The sequence below is a fragment of the Monodelphis domestica genome, chromosome 2 (genome assembly GCF_027887165.1).
Source record: "Monodelphis domestica isolate mMonDom1 chromosome 2, mMonDom1.pri, whole genome shotgun sequence".
Classification (NCBI taxonomy): Eukaryota; Metazoa; Chordata; class Mammalia; order Didelphimorphia; family Didelphidae; genus Monodelphis; species Monodelphis domestica.
In genome coordinates, this window is record NC_077228.1 from 501,428,193 (window position 1) to 501,431,583 (window position 3,391).

The 3,391-nt window shown below is 38.5% G+C and overlaps 1 protein-coding gene across 1 annotated transcript; it reads left to right on the forward strand.

Annotated features, from left to right (window-relative positions):
* Nucleotides 1-428: 428 nt before the first annotated feature.
* On the forward strand, nt 429-3,184 carry LOC103093843 (C-C motif chemokine 4-like). Its single transcript, XM_007485540.3, has 3 exons — nt 429-586; nt 1,501-1,615; nt 2,636-3,184. The coding sequence occupies exons 1-3, from the start codon at nt 514-516 to the stop codon at nt 2,763-2,765; spliced, it is 318 nt and encodes a 105-aa protein (XP_007485602.1). The 5' UTR covers nt 429-513; the 3' UTR covers nt 2,766-3,184.
* The last annotated feature ends 207 nt before the right edge of the window (nt 3,185-3,391 follow it).

The window sequence follows — 3,391 nt, forward strand, 5'->3', positions numbered from 1 at the left end:
AGCATAACTAGGTTCCAGAGTCTAGTTGGGTAAAGGCTTCATCTCTGTCCCTAAAATCTGGCTGCTCTTTGTCCAAAAGAGGGAAAAAGAAGAGGGGACCATTGAGTGTTGCTATTAATTTCTTTATATGCTTTCTTTCTTTTTGGGGTAAAATTTCTTTTTTCCTTTTAAAACTTTTCAGAGAAAGCCAGTTCCAGATCTTGTGGTTAGCCTTGCCCTGACTCTTCCCTCCATTGCCTTTTTGCCTCTGTAGCATGATGGAAATAGGCCACAACTTCCCTCTCTCACTTCCTGGCAATCTACAGAGTTCAACTGTGTGCTCAGCAGATTTGGGAATCTCCTCACCATTCTTTGCTTATGACGTCTTCAAGGGAGGGGGACCCTTCTCCCTCCTCATCCCTTTCTCTTTTACAATAAAAGGGAGGAGAAGAGAGCCAGAGATTCAGAGAGGCCAAGAGAAACTTGAAAGCTGTTGAACCTGGTCCAGAAGCCTACCTCCTTCCTGAAAGCACTATGAAGGTCTCTGGAGCTGTCCTGACCCTGGTTCTCATTGCTGCAGCCTTCTGGTGTGGAGTTCAAGCTACTGGTGAGAGTCCTCAATCTTTTATTTCTCCCTATGCAAAAATACGTAGGATTTATTCTCTCATTTTTGTATAGCTATCAAATAAGAGAAGTGAAAGGGACCTTCGTCTTATATATTTCTGATTTTATATAAGGGGAATCTGAGGCAAAAGAGAAGAAATTACTCCTCTAAGGTCAAATATGGCTAGTTGGGGATAGAGCTGGGATATAGAACGGGATATGCCACTCCATATTTTTCATGTCTTTCTCAAGAACAGATTCTTCAATATGGCTCTTATATCAGCAACACCTTTAATGATGGGTGACTCACTTGTGGAGAAGTTTTACATGTGTGGAAAAGACATTTCTGGAGCTGAACAGAATAGTTTCTTTGCCACTTTTGCTTGGAGGCTCAGAAATTTAACTTGATAATGAACGTAAAATTGCTAAAAAAAAACTGGCCTTCTCTGCCCCATCAAGGGACAATGCTTATGGAAGACAGGAAGGCCACAGGGACATTTCTGCACCTGGCACCTTTTGCTTATAGTTGCTAAAGGACAGATAACAGTTATTGAAGTCTCAAAATTGATCCAACTTGAAGACTTTTAATGATTAACACCTTCTAATTACATTTCACAAACTTATTAGGTTGGAATGGGATGTTACTCATATGATGTTTCCTTCTCTCATTGGTAACAAAACTGAGGAAAAGGCTTTAAGTGTCTTCTCATTGGTCATAGACTATAAACCATTATTCTTTCCTAGAGTATTCCTAATCTTGATCTATATTTTTTGGCCAGAGAAGGGCTCTTAAAATTATAGATGAAGATATTTTGTCTACATTCTTTCTCTTCTTTTCCCTTCTCTTTCTTGAAATACACATTTTAAAAACCAAATGACAGAAACATCCTAAATTGGTTTTTCTTGTGCTTCTTTCAGATGGTTCTAATCATCCAGCCATTTGCTGCTTTGAATTCACTACTAAGAAGATTCCTCCAAAACTGGTGGTAAACTATGAGGCTACCAGCAGCACCTGTGCCAATAACGGTGTGATGTAAGTTACCCAGGCATGACTCCTTTCCCCACTTTACTACATTGACCATTCACTGTGGGAAACAGAATTTCATAGATTAACTTGGGAAAGTGGTAAGGTGCAGCTCAGATCTTTTTGTGGTTAAACATGAGAACTATTGTTCCTTGTCAGGGCTATTAACAATATTGATGAAAAGAAAAAAGTCCCAAGAATAGCATCAATTCTATTAATATTAGCCCATTCAGTTTGGGGGAGAATCAAAGCATCACAGAATTCAAGAATAGGATGGACTCTTAGATGCAAAATATCTAGTTCAACCCACTTAAGGAAAATGAAAACCTGGAGAAGTGATTGGTAACACTGTTAATTAGTGTGAAAGTTGGTTCTAGAATGCGGGGCTCTTGACTCCCAGTGCATTTGTCTTTCATAAAAGTTAGTCACACTTATTCCCATAGGAAAGTCAAGATCAGCTTTATATGGAGAGATTATGGATGAGCCATTTCTCCTCTTGGACTCAGTGCCTTCCACTATAAAATGAGAATAGATGATGATCTCTTAGATTCATTATAGATTCTATTCTACCATATGAAGAGCTAAGGAGGGATGCTTCTGACTTCAAATTCAAAAAAGAAAAGCCCACATAGGTTCTTTGGGCCTGGATTCATGCTAAATAGTTACAGTATGCTACTAACATTCCAACCCATAGTCAACCTAGAACTGGAACCTGCTAAGAAAAACAGAGGTTTTTTGGTGGATGGAGAGAGGGCTCTTACCACAAAGTCCAAGGGAAGATAGGCCCTGTCTACTCGAATGGGTAGTAACCCTTCTTTCTTAACTTGCTTGTGATCTTAACTGGTGTTTGAATGAGTCATCTCAAGGATTAGGACAACTTCTCCTACGTTGGGGGGAACAGGAGGTACTCTTGAGAATACTTCACATTGGCTTTCCTCTAGAATCAGTGTAGGGAGAACTGGATTCCAGTAGAATAACAGCCTTCAGGATAAATACACAAAGTCATTCACCAATGCTCTTTTTCCACAGCTTTTTCACAAAACGAGGCTTTGAAATCTGTGCTAACCCAGAAGAAAAGTGGGTCCAAAATATTGTGAAGCTACTAGACAACAAGAAAACCACCACCATGATGACTACTACCACTGCTGCTTCATCTTAAACCAGCCCACTTGGAGATAAAGCTGGATAGAATAATTTCTTTCTTTCCCACCTCCCAGAGCTGCTCTCTGCAACACTTAATTATAATTTAAATATGTTTTGTTTCATTTAAATTATTGTTACTTAACTTTATATTTCACAAGAATTTGTACCTTAATTGTCATCATTATTATTATTTGTCATCTTCTTTTAACTTTCTCATCTCTAAAATGGATGAGATTCCATTCCTGTCTTCCCTTGTAGTGAATATTTTGTGAGAATTGGTTTGAAAATCCATGTGAAAGTTCTTTGAACTTTCTATAGGAAACTCATACCCAGAACTCAAGATATTTATAATGAATATTTTTATGGAAAACAATGTTATACTATGACTATTGAATTACCATAGACAAATATATTTTTATTTATAAAACCTGACAACTGTGTTTCCTTGTGCATATATGGGGAGGCTACAATTCTGAGGGAGGGGGCAGGAGGGAGGATGTTGATGTGAGGATTGAAGGGGGATGGCAGACTCCAAAGGAGGCAAGAAACTCATGTTTGTTATCCTAGCTGGGTTAGATGAAAAAATCTTCACTTTAATGCAAATGAACTCAGAGAGTGATGTTCTCCTTTGTAAGAAGCCAT

Bases quoted from the DNA above. Each gene is read 5' to 3' on its own strand.
- LOC103093843 (XM_007485540.3), top strand. From the start codon at position 514: ATGAAGGTCTCTGGAGCTGTCCTGACCCTGGTTCTCATTGCTGCAGCC. The intron at 587-1,500 runs GTGAGAGTCCTC...TGCTTCTTTCAG, and splicing joins GTGTGGAGTTCAAGCTACTG to ATGGTTCTAATCATCCAGCC. The intron at 1,616-2,635 runs GTAAGTTACCCA...CTTTTTCCACAG, and splicing joins TGTGCCAATAACGGTGTGAT to CTTTTTCACAAAACGAGGCT.